At 53.8% G+C, this 21,454-nt stretch overlaps 1 protein-coding gene across 11 annotated transcripts in view; it reads left to right on the top strand.

Annotated features, from left to right (window-relative positions):
- The window catches only part of MYLK (myosin light chain kinase), a 267,073-nt gene that overhangs the window by 178,216 nt on the left and 67,403 nt on the right, over positions 1 to 21,454 (top strand). For 9 of the 11 annotated variants that reach the window (XR_003432841.1, XM_027106666.1, XM_027106636.1 and 6 more), the window contains 6 exons: positions 889 to 1,086; positions 1,788 to 2,037; positions 8,583 to 8,654; positions 9,086 to 10,323; positions 17,275 to 17,391; positions 17,749 to 17,838. Coding sequence is in view for 10 of the 11 variants with exons in the window: in XM_027106666.1 (XP_026962467.1) it covers positions 889 to 1,086; positions 1,788 to 2,037; positions 8,583 to 8,654; positions 9,086 to 10,323; positions 17,275 to 17,391; positions 17,749 to 17,838 (1,965 nt within the window). In the remaining variant the exon portion in view is untranslated. The remainder of the gene's footprint in view (positions 1 to 888; positions 1,087 to 1,787; positions 2,038 to 8,582; positions 8,655 to 9,085; positions 10,324 to 17,274; positions 17,392 to 17,748; positions 17,839 to 21,454) is intronic. The other 2 variants (XM_027106685.1, XM_027106676.1) reach the window with 1 other exon arrangement.

The following is a 21,454-nucleotide window of genomic DNA, read 5'->3' as shown; positions in this document are numbered from 1 at the left end:
CCGGGTCCCCTCCCCTGCACGTACTCCTCGAGTTGATAGAAATCAGAGGCACCCTGCACCTGGCCTCCAGACACGTGCTGGCTACCCCATCAGAGACGGATGGTGGTCTCCTCTGTCCTTGAAAGAGCTTGATACCACGCAGCCTCCCTCAGCAGCCGTTCCCGGGGACTTGCTCCCCTGGAAGCAGAGTGCAATGGCTCAGCTCTTTCTGCAGAGGAAACCCTCACAGGTGGCCATTGTTTTATGCCCAAACAAATGGCTAGAAGCTACCTGGGGAAGTAGACTAGTAAAAGTGAAAATGCTCTCCACCATGAGCTGGGTTTAGAAAGCCTGGTACCCATCTTCACCCTTGGACAACATTTGTATGGTAGCAAAATGAAGTGCTAAGGGAGCTTTCCCTTGGTGAAAACTGACAAGGGAGTTTCTCTGAAGTCCCCATGGCATTGCCTGGGCATGTACACAAGGTGTGAGGTGTGCACAGCAGGAAACAGTGTGGAACCCACTGATCCAGCTACCACTCAGCATTATCAAGCAGTTTGAATTCTAATTTTAAAAACCATTCTTCTAGGTTTCCTCTTTTATCTCTGAAGTAATATTTTTCACTTCTGGATTCTTCCTGGTTTCCCCAAATCCGTTGTTAAGTAATTACAATGAACATGCATTGAGTACTTTCTTTGTGCCAGATGCTATTCTAATCAGCGTTTCTAGTGGGCTGCTAAGGTATTCATTTATTTAATCCTCCCAGTGAACCTTTGAGATAGATAGGGTTAGAATATGTTATGGATGGGAAAACTTATGCAATACAACGTCATAGTATTAAGTAGAGTTGCTGCACAGCCCGGGTAAGCACCTCCCTGACGAGCTCCCCTGCCTCTCCTCCCTGTTCAGGGAACCCACCCCCTGAGGTCATCTGGCTTCACAACGGGAATGAGATCCAGGAGTCAGAGGACTTCCACTTTGAACAGAGAGGCACTCAGCACAGCCTTTGTATCCAGGAAGTGTTCCCGGAGGACACGGGCACTTACACCTGTGAAGCCTGGAACAGCGCAGGAGAGGTCCGCACCCAGGCCATGCTCACAGTGCAAGGTGAGGCTGCCCCGCTGACCAGTGGCGGGCAGGGGCAGGGCAGGGAGGCTTTGCTGCCATGGTCTCTCCAAAGGTGATTTGGAGGCGAGAAAAGCACGTGAGTTTACTTTGTCCCCACCACGGACCCCACGCTCCCTGGGTCCCATCCCAGCCCCAGTGGCAGCTCCCCATCCTACATCTGAGGCTGTGGCTGAGTGGGTCCTCCTTTCCCTACCTTCTGAAGCTCCTGCCCTCTCTGCGGTACTGGTGTCAAGCTTCGGAGAGTGCTGGGAGAGATATCTCCTAACACACTAACTCTTTGGCAGTGACAGATGAGTTACGGCCTATGATGGTCCTAGCCTTGAGAGAACCCATATTTAAGAGGAGAGACAAATTAAGCACGCATGAAGCAAGTGACAACCCTTAATCATACACATGTCATGCAGATCATTGGCACCTATCCCAGTGCCCCTGTACCTTCTGGACAACCTCCCCATGCTTTGGATATACAAATTCATGTTAATATTATCCTGTGAGAAGTAACCAAGACAGATTTGCCATGAGAAGGATGTGCTCTACCTGTATGTTCAATAAAAGTGATTTCTGGACAAGCTGTTCTTTGGGTAACACTCTGTCTTCCGACCTTCACTGCCATGGAGAGTTGAGTGAATGCTCTCTGCTGAAAGGCCTCCCTCTCTAACTCAATCCTTTGCTAACTTCAGAGCCTCAGGATGGCATCCAGCCCTGGTTCATCAGCAAGCCCCGCTCCGTGACAGCCTGCCTGGGCCAGAGTGTCCTCATCTCCTGTGCCATAGCTGGGGACCCCTTCCCCACTGTGCACTGGCTCCGGGACGGCAAAGCCCTCTCCAGAGACACTGGCCACTTCGAGGTGCTACAGAATGAGGACGTGTTCACCCTGGTTCTAAAGAACGTGCAGCCCTGGCATGCCGGCCAGTATGAGATCCTGCTCAAGTGAGTCTGCGTGACCTGCCAACCCCTACCCCCCAAATTCCTACCTCCCGGCAAAGTCCCTACCTGGGACTGGGAAGCCAGAGGAATCACAAAGTAACGTGGGGTTGGGCTTCAAGGTAAAGAGTGCAGGATTGGTGCTTCTGCTTTTGTTTTTTCCACTTCAATACAACAGAGGTTCACTGAGAGCCTTCTCCTCTGAGCTCAGTTCCCCAGCGTCCTCTGTCTTATTACATCCTGGCTTTTGTTCCCCCATTATTTGGTATATGAAGACTAGGAAGGAGGGAAGATGGATTCAAATTGGAAAAGCAGCAGGATAGAAGGAATGTATTCATTATCTATTGCAGAGTAACAAATTACCCCCATACGTAGCAGCTTCAGACAACAAACAGTTATACTCTCATAGTTTGTATGGGTCAGGAATTTGAAGCTGCTTAGCTAGATGAGTTTGGGCTCAGGGTTTTACGTGAGGTTTCAGTGAAGATGTCAGCAGGGGCTGCTGTCTCTGAAGGCTCGACTGAGGCTGCAGGGTCCACATCTATGATGGCTCACTCACAGGGCTGTTGGCAGGAGGCCTCAGCTCCTGGCTGTGTGGACCTCTTCCTAGGGCTGCTTGAGTGTCTTCATGACATGGCAGCTGGCTTCCCCAGAGTTGGTGGTCCAAGAGAGAGAACGAGTTGGAACTTGCAGTGTCTCGTATGACCTATCCTTGGAAGTCACACACCATTAGTCCTGCTACACCCTCTTTGCAAGAAGTGAGTCGCTAAGTACAACCCGTACTCCAGCGGAGGGATATTAAGTTCCACCTCTTGGAGAAAGGAGTATCAAAGAATTTGTAGACATTTAAAACCACTGCAGGGACGTTAACTCTCCCCATTCCTTCTTCCTCCCTTTCAAGGTCTTTCTAGGGAACATGGGAAGGTAAGCTCCATGAAGGCACACTGCTGTGTTCCCAGTGCCTAGAACAGTATCTGCCCGTAGTCAGCATTTGGTAACTATTTGTTATATGAGTGTGATCCAGAATTGTTCTTCTACCTTCAAAATGTTCTAACTCTTAAAATTCCATGCCAACCCTGGGTTGACAGAGACAGAACGCCAGCCCCTAGGGTTGGTATTAGCATTGAAGAAGAGCACTTGTCTGCCCCTGGACTCTGCAAACAGGTTGTGCCACGTCCTGAAGATGGCTGGACTGCTCTGGTTCAGGTGCCTGGCCACTTTGCAAGGGGCTTGCTCTCCTGGATCAATCATTTCCCTCTGCTGAGCCCATCATGTTCAAGTCTCTGAGCTCTGTAGCAATAGGGCAAAGCTACTGCCAGGACGGAGCATTGTTCCTACCGTAATGACAAAACCCAGCGTGTGCTCCATCTGCTTGGGTCCTTTCTGGGCATGTGCTTTACATTTGCATCATTAGCTTTCGCTGCATAACAGATCATCCCAAGACTTAGTGACTTTTAAGAAAATACCCATTTATTATTCATTGGGCATCTTTGGATCTGCTAGGGAATTCTACTTAGCTGGGCAAGGCTCAGCAAACCTCAACTGAGCTAATGACATGTCTGTGGTCAGCTGATGAGATGTTCATGGGCTGACTGGTCATCCTACCACCATCAGCAGGATGCTCAGAGCACATCAACGGCCTTTGCCTCGTGTCTGAACCGTTTATTATCAGGAAGGCCGATCTGCCTCCAAAATGGAGAGAAGATCGTTCCTTCTTCCTCTAGGCCAGTACAAACAGTGGAAACTGATGGTATGCTAGAATAGAGCTTGTCTGTATGAAAGGAGTGGTGCTTTCAGATAATACTCATGTAATCAAGCTAGACATCCTAGAAGAGATGAGGTTTTTGTGGGATTCTGGGGCAAATGAGTAAAGTCTCGTTGGATAGGCTGAGCACGAGAGGGTAGGAAAGAACAAAGCTAAGGCTGTGGGAAGTCTGCCAGGCCAGAGTGGAGGGTTGCACGGGGAGGTCAGCAGGCAGACTGTCTGGGCCCAGCGGGGGACAGTCATAAAACTTAGACTGTCCTAGCTGGAAGGGACTTTAGAAGTTATCTAGCCACCTCCTTGTTTAATAATGGGGGAAGCTGAGGCCTCAGGGTCACGGGCACCCAAAGGTGAGTAGCAGAGCCTAGACTGGAAGCCTAGCTCTGTCTTTAAATCAGATGCTCCTCCATTCTTTGTTTCAGTGCACTGGGAACTTGGGAAGCCTGGGACATCGCACTAGGGTCCCCACACGTGCAGCCCTTGCCCCTTTTCCCTCCCCAGAGTCCAGCCTCTTCATTCCTTTGGGAGGCTGCTGCCCTGGCCTTGGCTTTGTCCCCAGTGAGAAGGAGCCAGTCCGTGGAAAGTTGCCCTGGGGAGTGTGTGCCAGGCCTGCCAGGGGGCCCGCTGCCCTGTGGCTTTTCTCAGACCCAGACCTAGAGAGAAACCAGACCTAGACCAAGGACAGAATGCCTTTCAAGGAGGGAGACTAGGAGGCTGGGAGGAAGCCAGGCTGAGGGTGGGGGTGGGACAGGTACTCTCTGTCCTGCTGAAGTTGGGGGTACATACGGGTGGTTGGTTTCTACCTCCCCTTCCCTCCCCTAGCCCTTGTCTTCTGAACTAAAAGGGGAAATATCAAAAAGTCAGCTCCAAATTCCAGCTGAAATATTTCAAAAATTGATACTTGCCAGGAAATTAGTTCTTTAAACTAATTTTGCATATAAAATCCATTCCAGGGGTGGGTGATTCAGAGTGGGACAGCGTCCAAGGCTTTGTAACCAAAGACTGGGGCTTCTTATTCAGGGTTTAGGAGGCAGGGAACACAAAGGATTCTGTTAGTTGTAAAAGGTACAGCTTACAGGGCGACAGCCGCATGTCCTCTGTGGCAGCACCTGGGCTGTACATGGGGGTCGCGCCTCAGTCTCAGGCCTGACTTTGTAACTGAATACAGTATGTGCAGGCACCAAAGAGGGCCAAAGGGACTTCCCTGGTGGCGCAGTGGTTAAGAGTCTGCCTGCTAACGCAGGGGACAAGGGTTCGAGCCATGGTCCGGGAAGATCCCACATGCCACGGAGCAATTGGGCCCGTGCGCCACAACTGCTGGGCCTGTGCTCTACAGCCCGCGAGCCACAACTACTGAGCCCGCGTGCTGCAACTACTGAGGCCTGTGTGCCTGGAGCCCGTGCTCCGCAACAAGAGAAGCCACCACAATGAGAAGCCCGCGCACCGCAAAAAGGGGTGGTCCCAGCTCACCACAACTAGAGAGAAGCCCGCGCAGCAATGAAGACCCAACGCAGCCAAAAATAAACAAATAAATAAAAAAAAAAAAAAAAGAGGGCCGAAGAGGCTGATCAGCTGGTTAGGTTATCTGGGGTGTGGCTTCCAGGCAACAGGCCTCTCTGACCTTTGCAGGCTCCAGAAGAACCCAGGATTAGCCTTCAAAGTCTAGCAGAGACTTAAGTTTGTGGCTGCAGGCATAGTGACCCCCATGCCAAGGAATGATATACATAGTGGGCCAGCCATGGTATCCCAAGTTCTCTACTCCCATCTGCCCCCTCAGACTGCCTGGGTACCTCAGGATGAGGCCTGGGGAAGGCCACCTGTACCTGCCTCCTTCAAGGCAGGTAATAGGAAACAACAGAAGTGCTTACCTGCTTCCCCCATGGGGAGATAGAGCTTACTCCAGCTTGGGAGTCAGGGCACCCCACCATTTAGAGCCTCTGAGGGGCTTGGCGAGGGCACAGCAGGGCTATCTGGTCAGTGTCTGCTCCTGAGTTTTGCACCTGGGCTGTGTGCTACTTGTGAGAGGAGGAAACTCAGCTGAGGAGGTGTCGAAAAGGGCTCCCCAGAAAACATGGCCCTTGGGCATCTTGTTGTCCTGCCCCACGCCAACCCCAGGCCCCGTACCCTGTGCTTGAAAGAAAAGCGGGAACAGAGTGGGCTCTACTGGCCAGCAGCCTGGCAGAAGGGGGGTGCCAGGGGGCTGGGCCTCACCCCCAAGTGACCTCCCATGGTTGACCCAAGCCCTGTTAGCCTTCTGTGCTGAGTTCTCAGGATGCTCTGAGGGCCTCCCAGCTTTCCCAGGGCCTGACACTGAGGAGGCACCTAACTGCTGTTTGTGGAGCACAGGAGCACCCTGGGCCCTCAAACTCCCCAAACCTTGAATCTGCACCCCCAAGAGCTTGAACATTGAGGAAGGTGACCAGGAGGTGAGAGGAGGGTTAGGGAGCACGAAAGATCAACCTCTCCTCCTGTCATGTGGGTCCCAGTGTCTAGGAGTGAACAGTGACCCCCCCGGGACCCTCAAGAGTCATCTGCCACACAGTGGGCTGCTGGGGCCTGACCCGGAGCTGGTCCTCCATTGGGAGGGAGGCCAGGCAAAGCAAGGTAGATACCCACATGCATCGGCAGAGCTACGGGACACATGCTCAGCTCTCTGTCCACGTGGGGGTGACATAACACACGTTCCCAAACATGGGCCTGCAGGCACAGGTGCCCATCAGGTGGAGCCCACATGCCTGCAGTTGATACACACACACACACAGACACACACACACACACACACACACAGACACACAAACACACACATGTCCCAGAGTAGATTTGTACTGAGCAGCAGCCAGTAGGGTGGGATGGGAAAGTTACAGGTCTTGGATTCAAGTAGACCCAGGTCCCAACCCCTTCCCCTGCTAGCCAGCTCTGTGAGTTTAGGCAAAATTACTTAACCTTGATGAACTTCATTTTTCTTACCTATAAAAACAATGCTGGGCTTCCCTGATGGTGCAGTGGTTAAGAATCCTCCTGCCAATGCAGGGGACACGGGTTTGAGCACCAGTCCGGGAAGATCCCACATGCCACGGAGCAGCTAAGCCCGTGCGCCACAACTACTGAGCCTGTGCTCTAGAGCCCACAAGCCACAACTACTGAGCCCACGTGCCACAGCTACTGAAGCCCGAGCACCTAGAGCCCGTGTTCCACAACAAGAGAAGCCACCACAATGAGAAGCCTGCTCACTGCAACGAAGGGTAGCCCCTGTGTGCTACAACTAGAGAAAGCCCACACACAGCAACGAAGACCCAACACAGCAAAAAATAAATAAATAAAAACAAAACGAAAAACAATGCTGACCCCAACCTTTCAGAGCTGCCATGAGTAGGTGAGATGGATTGTGTCTACGGTAGGGTCTGGGGCATGTGTCAGCCCCTGAAGTGCAAGTAAGATGGCCAAATGCAGGGAATGAGTGCGAGACCCCAAGAGCCCAACACTGCATCCCGGAAACTCCTGGGCTTCCCTTTCTTCCCTTTGCAGTGAATGAGCAGAGCAGTGCTCTGAGCCTCACTGGGCTGTGTGGGGAGAAGAAAGATAGTGGCTGCAAGTCATGAAGGCTGGAAGGTGCTGCATACAACGTGGTTATTATCAGGCAGAGTCACCTTTGCCTCTCAGATCTGCCCCTCCACTTCCCCTCGTCTGAGCAGAACCTTCTTGGCTGGTCAGAGCCCAGAAATGCCAGCAGGTGGCAGCCTTGTGGGGTCAGAGGGCTGATCTGCTGTAAGCCCAGCACAGCAAGCCTGGTTGCAGCCCCTTTCCTGAGCAGAGGGGCCTCAGCTGGTCATGAAGAGCTTTAACAATGGGCTGAAGAATCCGGAGCCCTCTCCACCCAATGGAAGAAGAAAATGGGTCACCCTTGTAGGGAGATACCTGTTAGGTTTTTAATACGAAAGGTTCTGATCTGAGGGCATTCGCTGATGGGTAGGGATTGGAGGGTATTTTCATTTCATGAGCAGGTGAGGGGGACCTTAGCTGCTCCGTGGCATGTGGGATCTTCCCGGACTGGTGCTCAAACCCGTGTCCCCTGCATTGGCAGGAGGATTCTTAACCACTGCACCATCAGGGAAGCCCAGCATTGTTTTTATAGGTAAGAAAAATGAAGTTCATCAAGGTTAAGTAATTTTGCCTAAACTCACAGAGCTGGCTAGCAGGGGAAGGGGTTGGGACCTGGGTCTACTTGAATCCAAGACCTGTAACTTTCCCATCCCACCCTACTGATTGCTGATCAGTACAAATCTACAGGTAGGGGCACCTTGTGAGGAGAAGGAATAACCACCCCTGTATTAAGGGAGCATGGAGCCAGACTCAGGGTCACTGGGCAGGCTGACCGGGGCCACACAGTCTAGACCAAGGGGCTCCATCCCAGCCCTTAGCTAGTCTTCACTCTTCCTTGACTGAGTGATGGATTGATCGTATAATTTTTGTAATATACTTACATAAAAGTAGTCCTACTTCTGTATGCCTACTGTAGCTATTGCCCAGAAGATTCTTTTTTTTTTTTTCTTTTTAAACAAGAGCTGGAAAAATAAAGCGTGACCAAAGTGGGGGAGGGCTCTGCCCTAAATCTAGGTCTGGTGTGGGTGTGTTAGGGTCACAGCTTAGCCCAGGGTCCTGTCTTCCCTGGGGTCAGCCAGCCAGCCCAGGGCCAAGTTCCTGCCTGCCCCGCCCTCCTCACAGCCCTAGGCTGGGCAGGCCCTTGGCCCAGAAAGCCTCTTGATCTGTACTGATCCCTTGAATTCTTCAGGAACCGGGTTGGTGAATGCAGTTGCCAGGTATCACTGATGCTACAGAGCAGCCCTGCCAGAGCTGTCCTGCGGTGAGTACCACCCAGGGGCTGCCCAGCCAGGCCCCGTGCCACCACCCGCCCACCTTCCTCCTGGTCCCAGCAGGCCCGGCCCAGCAGCCCCAGATTGTTTGTATCCTCCAGGAGAGGCTGCCCGAGCCAAGAGGGAGAGATTGGAAGGGGGATGAGGGAGGGAGAGCCGGGGAGGAGAGGGGGGTGAAATTTTTTATTTATTTATTTTTTTTTGGCATGCACCCTTATAAGGCTACTGAAGTCATTACCGATGTAACAACCAACGAAGCAAGCAAGCGCCTCTCACCACAGTTCCCTTCTATAAACACGGCCTGGCCAGCCCCCTCCCCCCGCCCTCCTTCCCTCCCTGGGGATGTGCTCTCCCCGACGTCTCTTTCTTACCCAGCCCCTTTTCCTCCTGCTACTTTCCTTTTTCCCTTCACTGGTCGCAGGGGAAGGGAGCCTGCCAGCGGTGAGGGCCTCTGCAGCCGGGGAGCCGGCGCTGATGGTGGTGGCGGTGGCGGCTACGGGAGCCTGAGGCCCAGCTGGCCAGCAGGAGGACAGGGCGGGCCCGACGAGGGAGACGGCGAGGGCGTGCGTGGGGTGCTCACGCGGCGTGTGGAGACGCGGCAGCACACCGAGGAGGCCATCCGCCAGCAGGAGGTGGGGCAGCTGGACTTCCGCGACCTCCTGGGCAAAAAGGTGAGTACCAAGACCTTGTCTGAAGAGGACCTGAAGGAGATCCCAGCCGAGCAGATGGATTTCCGCGCCAACCTGCAGCGGCAGGTGAAGCCGAAGACCGTGTCGGAGGAAGAGCGGAAGGTGCATAGCCCCCAGCAGGTGGACTTCCGCTCTGTCCTGGCCAAGAAGGGGACCCCCAGGACCCCTGTGCCTGAGAAGGTGCCACCTCCAAAACCTGCCACCCCAGGTTTCCGCTCGGTGTTGGGCAGTAAGAAAACGCTACCTGCAGAGAATGGCAGTAACAGCTCTGAAGCCTTGAATGCCAAGGCAGCAGAAGGTCCCAAGCCTGTAGGCAATGCCCAGCCTTCAGGGTTTCTGAAAACCGTGGGCAATGCGAAGCCGGCCGAGACTCCCAAACCCTTGAGCAATGCGAAGCCGGCCGAGACCCCCAAACCCATGGGTAATGTCAAGTCAGCTGAGACCCCCAAACCCTTGGGTAATGTCAAGCCGGCTGAGACCCCCAAACCCATGGGCAATGCCAAGCTGACTGAGACCCCCAAACTCTTGGGCAATGCCAAGCTGACTGAGACCCCCAAACCCTTGGGTAATGTCAAGCCGGCCGAGACCCCCAAACCCATGGGCAATGCCAAGCTGACTGAGACCCCCAAACCCTTGGGCAATGCAAAGCCGGCCGAGACCCCCAAACCCTTGGGCAATGCCAAGTTATCCGAGGCCCCAAAACCAGCTGGGAATGAAGAACTTAAGAAGGAGGTTAAGAATGATGTGAACTGCAAGAGGGGCCATGCAGGGGCCACAGATAATGAAAAAAGACCCGAGAGCCAAGGGACAGCCCCAGCCTTCAAGGAGAAGCTACGAGATCTCCGTGTGGTGGAGGGTGAGAAACTGCTGCTCCAGTGCCAGGTGTCCTCTGACCCCCCGGCCACCATCACCTGGACCCTGAATGGAAAGACGCTCAAGACTACCAAGTTCATTGTCCTCTCCCAAGAAGGTAACAGGGTTGGGGCCGGGAGGAAGGGTAGCTCTGTCCCAGCCACCGTCAGCTCCTGGAGCCCTGGCTTGTTGATGGTGTTAGTAGCCCAGAGCCTGGGTGGGAAAGGCCACTCTCTGTGCCCCTCACTCACGGGATTGGTGCCCGCCACACTCCATGGCTGGGGGACAGGGGTGGGTGCCTGGTCCCCCAGGCACATTCCCAGATCTCGGCATCTGTCTGGCAGAGCCCCCTCATGGCACCCCTAGGCGTGGCTCCTCAGAGCAGGCCTGGGCTAATGCCCAGCTTTGGCCCAGAGAAGGCTCCGATCATAGGCTTGGAAATGGGGGCACTGGGGTTAGGGCTGACCAGGGGCTTGGGGCTGAGAACTGCCTTTGAAGCAGCATTTTAGGTTCAGGTCAGGGTGTGCAGTGACGGGATGTGATTTGGGGTCAACAACTTAAGTCTTGATAACGTTGTGTGTTTGAAGGGACCCGAGGGGCAAGCCAAAACCCCAAGCAGCCCCTACGGCACACACTCACAGGCAGACAGAGCCACTCGCTTCCTAATTTGGATGAGACTTTCGTTTGCTGGTATTTCACATTCTTGGGTTGTGGAGAGAAGAGGGGGGGCCCTAAAGCCTGCCATCTGGGGCCTTTCAGGGTTTGGAGCTCTCAGATGGGCCAGTTTAACCTAGAGAAGAGATGGGGACGAGACGGGTATTTTCTCTGACCCCTCATTTGGTTTGAAATGTTTCTGTAAATCCCAGTCCTGGATGGGAGCTCCAAGGACAGCAGCCTTCCCACGCCCCACTCTGGTGGCCGGCCCTAGGGTAGAGTCTGGCCTGACTCGAGGCTGATGCTGGTAGCTCTGGACAGGGCAGGGCACAAGCTCCCAGGGTCGTGGCATTTTAACCTTGAGGGGTAGAGGGCAGTCAGGGCAGAGGCCCTAGCAGTCAGGTCCTGTCAAATCCAGATCAGCTGAGACAGAAGCACTCCCCCCGCTGTGCTGCCTTCCTTCCCGTCCTCTGACGGCACCCCTCTCCACCCCTCCCTCACCCCTCATCTGGCTTTCTTTCTTCCTCTTAAAAACCCTAATGAAGCATTTGAAAATGGCATCCCTCTGCCCTCGCGATGGAGTTTCTGTCTTCACTCTGCAGCTCAGACAGCAAATCTGGAGCAGCTGAGCGTTCTGAATCTAACTGCTGAAGGAGTAAAGGGGAAATTAGCCAGGAGAGAAAAAAAGGGTGTCTTTTCTGCTAATGTGTTGACACGATAGCTTTTCCCCATGAAAATCCTCAGCTTGGTAGGGGCCTCCAGAAGTCATCTCATCCATCCCCCTGCCTCTGCTAGTTCGGCCTTTCCACACACAGGAAGGTATGGGGGATCAGCACGGTGGGATGAGATGTCCAGGGGAGTGGATGCCCAGCCTTCCCTGCCACCTCTGTGTGCCCCTCCCTGTTGGAAAGTTTCGGGTAAAACTGACCCGAAACCTCGACCAGGAGAATTTCCCAGGTTACCCTGTGGTGACCTCTCGGGGCGGGACCGAAGGTGGGCAGCTGCCGTCGTGGGGACACGTGTGGTCCCACAGTCCTACACGCTGTGAGGTCCGTGGCTGTACCACCCTCGGGGAAGCTGATGTCGGGACGGCTGAGGGCAATGCCCATGGCTGTGCAGCTGTTGTGGGACCTGCGTGGAACCTGCAGAGCCACCAAGAGCTGCCTATAAACAATCAACTGGACAAAGCAGTGTAAGCACACCTCAGCTCTGGTCTCAGAAACGCACCTGAGCCCTTAGAATGGGCTGTTCATACCCAGGGTGCCTTGATGTAGCATAGCTGCTGGGTGCCGAGACCCTTTTACACTGGCTACTCCAGTGTCACCTCCCACAGAAAGCACCTCAGACGGACCCTTTAGGTCTAAGGCTGGGGAAGAAGACATGATTAAATGAAGGCCAGGACAATGAGAGGATAGAGAGAGACTGGGGCGGGGGGGGCGGGGGGGAATTATGGAGATAGCCCCCAAACCAACTGTTAAAAAGGTTCTAAATATTTGTAATTCTCCTTTGAAAAATAAGAGTAGCCTGCACTAATTGAACACCACGTGCGAGACACTGACTGAGGCATCTTACTATGCTTTTCACTCATTTAATCCTCACAACCACTATACTGCCCATCTAACAGAGAAGTTAAGCGCTTTGCCCAAGGCTGCACAGCTAGTTAGTAACAGAGCTGGGATTGGAAGGCAGGCAGCTGAGTTCCAACGCCTAGACCGCTGTGCTGTATCACCTCTTAGTTAATTCTTGTTAGCGTGTCAGCATCCTGGTCCTTCCCTAATCAGCTCCCCAGAGAGTGTTGTCTATCAAGGGAAAAGGCTAATGGCTATTTATTCCGCAACACTGTCAACAGTTGTCAGGAGGCTGGAAGACTGGCCGTGCCCTCTGGGCTTGTGAGTTTCTGGTATTTTCACTGCAGTAGAGGAAGCTGACCTTGAAACGGGCCTGGTAGGGAGAAGGCCTGGTCCCAAAGCAGCAGCCACACTGTGTCCACTGTCCCTTCTCTAGTGCTTCCCTGTCCAAGTCTACAAGAGCCCAGGTCAAACACAGACCCAGGAGAAAACCTGTGGTAGAGCCTCGTCAGTGACCACTTCAGGAGGCTCCGCTGCAGGGAGTGGGACCTCCGAGAGGTATGAGTAAATCTGCTCCCGATAGATCTGGAAAGAGAGGACACACATGCACAGCGATAAACCTCTTCCAGCCAAGTGCCGATGATGGCTGCTGGGGGTGAGAGGAGAGGGAGCTGAGTGCTGGGCCGCAGGGAGAGGCTGGCGGTGAAAGAGCAGGGCCTTGATCTGAAGTGTGAAGGCAGGCAGGGCCCGCAGCAGGAGAGGGAGGGTGTGGGCTTCCCAGGCAGGAGGACAGGCGGCAGCCAAGGCAGGCCGGCTCCCAGCATCGGCCCCGTTGCATCCTCTATCATACTAAGAAGGAACTCAATCCTAAAGGCAGCAGGGAGCCATGTAAGAGTTGGGAATGGAGAGCAATAGACACAAAGCTGGGGTTTACGGCTTTTGATTGATTCTGTGCCCAAAGACAAGGAAGGAGCTTACCGAAGAGGGTGGGGAGACAGGTGGTGAGGCCTGGACCAACAAGGTAGCCATGGGCACAGACAGGAGATAACCAGTGCAAGAAGCAAAGGCAGAATTAACAGAACCTGTTGCCTGGCTTGGAAGGGTGGGCGGCTGGGGTGGAGGAGAGGAAGGGGTGGAGGAGCGCTGAGTGTCCATGTGTGGGTGACTGGTTCACAGTGACGGCACCAGTGGAAACAAGGAAGGCAGCTGGTGTTTTGAAGGGTTTGTAGGGAGAAGGGGGGTTGCTAAGTGGGTTTCCCCATCCTTCACACCCTCCTGAGCATCCCCTCCACCCCCGCCTCCCTGGCTCGGAACCGTACTTGCTCCACTGCACTGAACCCCCTTCTGTTACCTCATCTAAGATCAAAATTCACTTCCCCCAGGACTCCTTCCCAGACTGTTGTCCCTGGGGCCTTTGGCCATGACAGACTCTTGTGCCCTTCCCCCATCAATGTGTGTGTCTGTGACCTACTGCTGGTGGGCACTGTTGATAGGTTTCAGGGGTGCTTCTCTGAACCCTGTACTTGAATAGGGCTCATAGCCCACAGGCCCCCCAAAACATGATTATGTCCACTCTGTCTAGCACCAAGGAGAGCAGGAGAGGTGTGATGGCAGGCAGTTGAGTTGACTGTTCCTTCTTGGAGGGACCTGTGGAGGAGTCCTTGCTCTTCTTGCGTCCCCCGGAACGGCAGGGCGGAGGGTGCTCACTTACAGCAGCTGGGCCTGCCCTCCAGGCCTGCAGGCTGGCCTCACCAGGCCCTTTCTGGACCCGCAGCAGCGCTGCTCAGGCCTTGGCCCAGGACTGGGAGGCCCATGGCTGGCCAGTGGGCTCTGCGCTGCTCCTGAGAAGTGCTTTCATCTTTATGCCTTGTTTCCTGTCCCCGGGCCAGGCTTCTGTCCCTGGCAAACATTTCTCCCCATCTATGAATGAGGATTCATTTTTGTTGCTGCTGTCAACCGATGATTCATTTTTAATTGCCTTCAGTGTGGGATCTTGCAAAGGCTTTTTCAAAACCTGTATAAGTCCATCCTACAGAACACAAGGATCTATACAGCACCTACTACGTGCGAGGCTGTATTCTAGCCCTTTTCATTGTATGCATAATCCACTTGAAGAATTCTGAGTTAGGCATTTTTTTTTTCCTTTTAGAAACTATACTATCTTTTTCAGTGGTAGGTTGTTTGATTAAGTGTTCGTGACTTTCTGTTGCATAGATCCTACCAGATCACCTGCTCCAGAAATATGCCTTGGACATTCTCAGAATGGCAAATTTTTGTTTTTAAACTGACTGCATTCCAGGCTCAGGAAAAACATTCATAATAGTCGCTGCCCTCCATGATCTAGCGTGGGAGAGAGGCGTGTGTTTCAGTAATGGCCTTGGGAGGCAAGCTCTGATAAAGGTGAACTCAGGGCACAGAAGTGGTCCACCTACGGCCAGGGGTGCTTAGAGATGGCAAGGAAGGCACCATCCCTGAGGAGGTGACCTGGAGCTGAGCTGTACTGTCCCGGCATGCCGGGGGACCAGGTCGGGAGACACTGCTGACTGAGGGCAGCCTCGGAACAGAGCCTCTAGGGCTTGGGACCCCTCCCTCTACCTCGTACACCCCGCACCTCCTCTCCCCACACACTCAGAGAAAGCACAAGACGGTGGGGTGGTCTTCAGACTCTGTGGCCTTGAGGGGCTCTCCCAGGGACCGGTCCAGCTGAGCCCTTCATTGGATCCCTGGTTCCCATCCCCCTCCCCTTCCTCTCAAAATTCCCCACCAGGCTGAGCCTTCTCAAAAAAAACTCTGGGAAACAGTTTTTCTTCTGGAGGTCAGGAATAAGCTGTCCCACAGGAAATACCAGATGCTTCGATCTGGGCCAGCCCAGCCTCCAGGCCTGCCGGGGGCCCTCCCCCAGCCCGCGCGCACGGCCAGGGGTCCAGGCTCTGAACGGCTTGGAAAAACTGCCTTTCTGATGCTTTCCCCCCCCCGTGAAGGGCAAGGGCTGTGGTCTACATGCTCCACCTCTCCCGGGGGTCTCACTACTGTTTTGTCCCATTTGGGTTTAAGGCTGAAGGCAGCTGGGGGACTGAAGCTGAGAGACAATCAAGGATTCGACCAGGATGTCTGCTGGCAGTGGGATATCTGCTCCCCGAGCCTTAGCCTCAGACTGAGGGAAAATGGCAAGATGGGGTCCGTTTCTTCTAAGCCTCACGTCTGGGGGCCGGAGGTCATCTGCGCATGCCCCTGCCCTCCCAGATGAATGGAAGTGTCTCTCTCTAGAAGATAGTAACCCTCGTTCCCTGATTCCTGTGCCTCATATAGTTCTCACTCTCACCACAGAGTTCCTAAAAATCCAACCTAAATCCTTTCTGTTGCAGCGTCTGCAAATTCTGTCTCCTAGCCACAATGGGAAGAGATCCTGAGGCCTTGCCGACCCCGGTGGGAGAGCATAGTGAGGTCCTTCTGAGAGGTGGGGTCTCAGAGTGTAGGAGGGAGGGGCGCAGATCAGCCATCCTGCCCCAAGGGGTCGGCAGGACTGAGGTTTCCCTGTTGAAGACCTTACCCAGGTCTCCTCCAGCCTTAGTGAGGTTCTCTGGGCAGAACTGACATCACCCTTCCTCTCTCTGAATATCCTGGTATTTGTTGGTCAAGTCTGTGCATCTGTCTCATGGGGGTGCGGGGACTTTTGAGATCAAAGGCCATGCTGCTTCGCACACACACCTGGGATGCACACAGCTTTGCCCGCTCAGAGCCAGTGACTTGTGCCGGGCAGTGTGGCGGAAAGGGAGGTGGCCGGAGCCGGTGGCTCCAGGCGGCAGGATGCACGTGGCTCTGGCTGTATCCTCCTCCTCGTATGATGACGGCTGCCCTGACGACAGGGCAGCTTTGGGCAGGACGCCGTGCTGCTGGCTTGTGTGTGTGTCTGATGGCAGGAACGAGGGTACTGCTGCTCCTGCCTGGCCCAGCGAGCCCAGTCCTCAGCCTGGTGTCTCCCCACACCCTAAGGGAAACTCCCCAAACGTGTCCCCCAGGGAAGTAGCCAGCCGTGGGATGAGAGAGCTAGGATGGGTGAGGACCAGACTTCTGTTCATGCCCAGCCTGACCTCTCCTTCCCCCAACCAGGCCAGAAGAGGTGTGCTGGGGCAAGGGTAGCTCCGTGGAAAAGAAGGCCATCACTCTCTGAGGGGACCAAAGGACCCTGCACTGAGAGAGGCAGCCCCACAGAGGCCCTCTCCCAGCCCAGCGCCCCTCATCGGCCATGATTCTCAGCTCAGATACCATTCCTGAAAAGCCAGCTCCAGGGTCCCAGGCTGGTCACTGTCTCCTCCCAACAGATCAGCCCACAGGCCAGTGTCCCTGCTGGACGGGGGCTCCTGCCCTCCCCTGCTCACCTCTTTGTTCAAAATGCCCTTTTGTAGGATGCATTCCCAGAAGCATTGCTGTAAGCAGGGCAGAGTGTCCTCACCTGCCAGTGTCCCTACCACAGTCTGTGGACCTGAGCCTGACTACTGCTTGTCTCTCTCGGTGACATCCAGTGTGAGGGCCTGGGTCCATCTGCCCCTTCTATTGTGCTGATGCTCTCCAAAGGCAGAGGCTCTTTCTCTCTCTTCTTGCCTTTCTATCACATCCCCGTGAGAGAACTTGCCTGGGTCGGGGGCGGTTGGGTATACTTAGGGATCAGTTATTTTGAATCTGGGTTATCAGCAAAGTGCCTTGGCTCTGGTGGGGCGAGCAGGTTGGTTCCCACAGGGCCTCTGACTTCTGGGCGTGTGAATAACACTTGCTCTGATGCTCCAAGTGCCCGGCAGGTGTTGGGCTCAGACCTGGTCCACTCAACAAACGTTCCTCTTCCCACCCAGGCTCACTGTGCTCCGTCTCCATCGAGAAGGCACTGCCCGAGGACAGAGGCTTATACAAGTGCGTAGCCAAGAACAGCGCCGGCCAGGCTGAGTGTTCCTGCCAAGTCACCGTGGACGGTAGGTCGTGCCCTCCCACCCCTGCCACACGTAGAATCCCGCTTCTCAGCGCCCCTGCCCACCGTACCTGAACAGGGCTGCAGCCGAGGCTGCCATCCCAACCTGAGGCTTTGTGGGTTCACTTTGTGGGTGACCAACCATCTTTTGCAAAACAATGAGCCAGGAAGGAAAGTGGGAGCTCTACTTGGTGGTCCCCTGTGACCTCACAGCCCTGCCCCCGGCTGGGAAGAGGGCGGCTCACCTTGCTGGTCCCCCTTCCCCAGTCCTGACCCCCACATGCCAGGCAGGAAAGGGTGAGACAGGGCAGGAGGAGAAAAGACACACCCACAGGAAAATGACTACAGAGTATTTTACAAGCCGCAGAGAACAAGTGTCAGTGCCAGCAGGACAGACCCGTGAGGAAGAGGGAGCAGAGCGAGGTCCAAGTGGGGACACTTCCTCCAGGAGGTGAGTAGGGGCTGAGGCTTCGGGTAACGGGGACAGGCCTGCCTCTGCAGTTAAAGAAAAGTACTCATGATACAGCAGAGGGAGAGGAAGAGACGCGTGGGGACTGAGAGGCTTACCAGGTCTGAGTGGTGTTTCTTGTGAGGAAGGGGCGAATCCAAGCTGCAAGGAATGGGGATTTGTCCTAAAGAAATGCAGGTAGTGTGTTTGTGACTTTCCTTTTCTCCTCTGTGTAGGGTTAGAATAAGAGGCTTGGAAGTAGATGGTTTAGGCCACCACCCTCACTTGGGACGGGACACCCAGGCTGTTCAGAGAGGGAAAGCTTCCCTCGTGAGGTTCCCTGCTCTATTGAGGGCCAAGCCAGGGCCAGAGTCCCATCTTGGGACTTGCAATCCAGTGCCCTTTCTTGGTATTTCGTTACTTGCCTGGAACTGTCTAAAAAGGTAGTTTGGGGGAAACAATTTCTTGCCCTTGAAATGCCTGGTTAGTAACTATCAGTGACACGTTAAAAGCTAGTGTCCAAATAAGGCATCTTGAAGACCAGTTTTGTTGTTCCTCTGACTTTGAATATAATCACTTGGCTTCTAAACCCCTAACCTGTTTCACCCCCGTTCCACAAGATGTGGAATCCTTGTCTCCATTCTGGATTTTGTAATATGGTTTCCTGATCATAAAAGCTGAGATCCGTGATACCTAATGAGTGGGAGAAAAGAAAAGAGAGTCTTAAAAACCAAAGTCTTTTTTAAAAAAACATATAATGGTAACACAAATTAAATTGTCAGTAGCCAACAGTAAACCTGAAACTGTAGAATATTGTGGGTGTCTCCCTGGAGTTCTGTGAATGTGTTTGTCACAGGGGCTCTGGAGTCTAAGGGAGCAGATTCCATGGGTCAAAGTGTATGGTCAGTTCAGAAGGGGGCTTGAAACACATGTTTTGAGGCTAGGGGCCGCTGCTTCTGATTACTCCTGTCACCCACCCAGGTCAGAGTTCTGCTTCTTTCTAGACAGGTACTGCAATTGAAAACACAGTGTTTCTGGGAACTTGACCCCAGAAACCTATTTCTAGCAGCGCCACACTTGGGACCCATGCTGGTTCCAGAAGGAAGCCCTGCCTGTTAATGAGGTTATCTGCTTTGGGAATCCCTAGCCTCTTTGGGTCCTATTTACATGGCTAGCTGAAGGCAGGACTGCAATTCATTCTCCTTATCTGCAAAGTGTCAGCACCTTTTCCAGAAAGAGCAAATGGCTCATTTTTTAAAATTTTTAAAAATTTCCTTTTTCCCTAGAGAATACATTTGGGGATTCTTTTTTTTTTAAGGTTTGGGAATTCATTCTGCAACTTAAAGGGCTTTCTTTGCCCCTAAATTAGTCTCCTTCTAATCTTGGCTATCATAATGTCCCCGATCCTCTCAGCTCTCCCCGCACCCTTAGGCGAGAGTACCTGGCTTAGAGGTCCCAATGGGCCCATGCACCCTTTGATATTATAGGCAAACTTTTATGTGTTTGTGGGTTAGAGCATTTTTCTGAAGAAAGGGTCCACACAGGTTTTAAACAAATTCTTAAAAGAAGTCATGAATTAAAAGACAGTGAAGAACCGCTTGCCCTAAGAAGTAACCTTGCCTGAACTTTGAAGCCTAGCTGTTGGGCAGGGTCTTCCATTGCTCTCCATCTGCAGCTGCCCTGCTAAACCTCTGGATAAGACCAGTCTTGCTTCCCTCCTAAGGGGCTGCAAGGTCCTTCTCGTCTCGGGGTGGGGACCACAGCTAATGCTGGTGTCAGGCTGGCCCTGCCCCCGACAGTCACTCACTATCACTCACGTAGCCTGTGCTGGACACCATTTAGACTACATATCTATGGCTAATAGAATGATATATTTCAGGACCTCATGAAAATGACTTTGGCTCACTGGCTGTTCCGTATTAGCCACACTACTACTTCCCTCTTATAGGAAAGACAGAGGGAGGTAGCCTTCATAATGCAGCACATCTGGCTCTTTTAATCCTGCCATTTGGGTTGTTTCTATAAGAAAAAGCGTGCTCTGTGCACTTTTTTTTTTTTTTTTTTTTTGCGGTACGTGGGCCTCTCACTGTTGTGGCCTCTCCCGTTGCGGAGCACAGGCTCCAGACGCGCAGGCTCAGCGGCCATGGCTCACAGGCCCAGCCGCTCCGCAGCATGTGGGATCTTCCCGAACCCGGGCACGAACCCGTTGTCCCCTGCATCGGCAGGTGGACTCTCAACCACTGCGCCACCAGGGAAGCCCTGTGCACTTACTTGATTATGGTCATACCGCCGTTCCTTCCAGGTTAGCAGCAGACATGTCAACTTGTACCACAGAAGGCAGCTGAAGCCTGGGGTGGGTAAGGACTTGTCAGAAAACTCACCCAGGAGGAGAAAAAGCTGACCTTCAAGACCTGCCATGGCCTGCCGTGGCCAGAAACTCTTGTGCATTTTTAGTTTATGCAGCAGTTGGGCAGGGCATCTTTCTCAGTGGGAAAACCCAGGCTCAGCGAGGGTCAGCAGCCTTCCCCAGTCACTCAGACAGTAAGCAGGAGATGCCGTTTCCCTGGGTGTCTCTGATCCCAAAGCCCAGGCCCTTCGAGCCACCCTGCACAGGGAGTCACATGACTCCCTGGCATGAGTTACCCTGGCAGGACTCCAACCCAGGTGTGTCTGGTTCCAAAGTCTGCACCTTTCCACCACCTGCATGGCCTCCCTGTCTAGTGAGTAACATGGCAGTGTCCACTTTCCGAGAGATCCAGGTCTTCCTTACTAACAGCCCTTCTTGCTGGGAAGTCCTTCTGCACCTCTGGCCTGAGTGGCCCACTCCCTCTCATTCAGACCCAGGTGAGAGGTAAGGAAGCAAAGCCCTTTGTAGGCCCAAATCCCAAGACCGGGCAGATCAGGCCGCCCTTCCCAACCACCTTGCCAAGGGCATCGGGCCTCAGCTACCAGTGAGATCAGGGGCTTTGTAACCATGGAGGCTGGTGTGTGCATTTGGTAGGGGGTGGCGTCCCCATGGGCCTTCTCTCAACCCGTATGTCAGTGCCCGCTCTGCTCCTGGGGCTGGGGTTAAAAGCAGTGAACGAAACAAGTTCCTGTTCTCAGAGCCTTTACATTCGAGTGAAGGAGAGACAAAAATACAGATGAACAGTTATCTCAGGCAACAACACATGCTGTGAAGAAAGCAAAGCAGGGTGATGGGGGAGCGCGCTGTTGTTGGAGAGGTTGAGGCCTCTCTGAGGAAGAGGCATTTGAACAGAGGCCTGAAGGCATCTGGGAAGGCGTCCCAGCAGTAGCACGGCACAGGTTAAGGAACAGGAGCAAAACCCTGAGCTGAGACTGTACGGGAGACACTCCCAGAAGGAGAGGTAAGGAGGCCAGGGTGGCCGAGCCCCGGGCCAGGGGCAGAGTGGTAGGAAATGAGACTGAGGAGGACCAGATCTGCAAGGCCTTGTAGGCTGTGACCAGGACGCTGGATTTTATTATAAGTGCGGTGGGACAGCCCTGGCCGTTGTAAAGGATCACTCAGGCGGTGACCAGACCCAGGAGGGGTAAGAGGGAGAGCAGATTTGAGGTTGCCACGATAGCCCAGGCATGAGATGATGGCAGCTTAGACTCT

This window comes from Aethalodelphis obliquidens, unplaced genomic scaffold (genome assembly GCF_003676395.1).
Source record: "Aethalodelphis obliquidens isolate GAN/ISIS:26980383/991018 unplaced genomic scaffold, ASM367639v1 scaffold1, whole genome shotgun sequence".
In the NCBI taxonomy this organism is placed as follows: Eukaryota; Metazoa; Chordata; class Mammalia; order Artiodactyla; family Delphinidae; genus Aethalodelphis; species Aethalodelphis obliquidens.
Note: the sequence above shows the minus strand (reverse complement) of the source record. Positions and strands in the feature narration are given on the sequence as shown.